Source organism: Sphaeroforma arctica, assembly GCF_001186125.1.
Source record: "Sphaeroforma arctica JP610 unplaced genomic scaffold supercont1.852, whole genome shotgun sequence".
In the NCBI taxonomy this organism is placed as follows: domain Eukaryota; class Ichthyosporea; order Ichthyophonida; genus Sphaeroforma; species Sphaeroforma arctica.
The window spans coordinates 36,639-37,728 of record NW_014039706.1 but is presented as its reverse complement, the minus strand read 5'-3'; the positions used below and the strand labels follow the sequence as shown (position 1 = coordinate 37,728).

General features: G+C 46.2%; 1 protein-coding gene across 1 annotated transcript; it reads left to right on the top strand.

Moving 5' to 3' along the window:
• Positions 1-64: 64 nt before the first annotated feature.
• Positions 65-1,050, top strand: SARC_08923 (hypothetical protein; the record flags this gene model as incomplete). Its single annotated transcript, XM_014297084.1, has 3 exons — positions 65-281; positions 345-700; positions 736-1,050. Coding segments are annotated over 3 exons (888 nt in total), but the record flags the coding sequence as incomplete, so codon positions are not given.
• Between the last annotated feature and the right edge of the window lie 40 nt (positions 1,051-1,090).

Here is a 1,090-nt window from a genome sequence, read left to right as displayed (position 1 = left end):
AAGTGCAGCCCCGAGCTGGACGTTGCGTCAAGAGCCCAAGGCCCTAGATGATTGTTTTAACCAGTACAAGAACCCTATTGCCAAGCTGGACTTGGATTTGTTCCGCGAAAAAGTAAAGGGATGTGCATGGACAGGTCACTTGAGAACCGATACAGATTCTATCGCTGGGGCTATTGGTGCCGCAGACCTCTTCGATGGCATCGCTGCGCGTTCAAGTGAAATGAACGATGAGTCGAAGTGGGTGCTGAATCAGTATACTGTAGCCAACCCCGAATACATTGGTGATCTCCCAGACGAAAAGATATGTCTTGTCGATGTGAACCAAATCACATAGCTACCTGCAGACATAGACCCAAATCGCATAGTAGGTATTGTGGATCATCACCCACTGCTGTCCAGCACAGTGGTAATTGATGAACCCATCCGTATAGATATTCGGCCGGTTGGTAGCACCTCCACCATTGTTGCGTGCTACTATGGCTCGGCAAACAAACCAATGAGCGAGGACATAGCAGGTATATTGATGAGCGCAATCCTTTTGGATACAGTGAATTTGAACTCGCCTACAACAACGGAGTTCGACATAACGATGCTTTCGTGCCTGGCAACGCAATCAAATACGAAAGACATAGATACATACGCCGACGCAATGTTCCAAGCCAAAGCTAATGGATTCAACAATCTTGATGACGATGAGGTAGTACGTGCAGACACCAAAGTCTTTGACCTGTGTAGCAATACAATTGTTTGGCCCACTGTAGAAACACTGACCCCGCTTCAATGATGGCTCGTAAGCAGGCGCTGGCAGATTCCATGAAGGAGTTGAAAACAGAGAAAGACACAAAGTACGCTTATCTGTCGATTGTCGGTATTGTAAACTTAGATACTAATTTGATACTTATCGGCGAGGATGAGACGGAATTGGCAGTCTATGCGTTCAAATCACAAGTGAACGCTGATGAAGCGCTGGTAATGAATATCGGCAACCTGGTGTCACGGAAAGATTTCCTCCCGACTGTTCAGGCCATCATCTGTAGAGATGACGAGTAATCGGTATTTGAAAATAAATACAATCATGTCCATCGCGAAA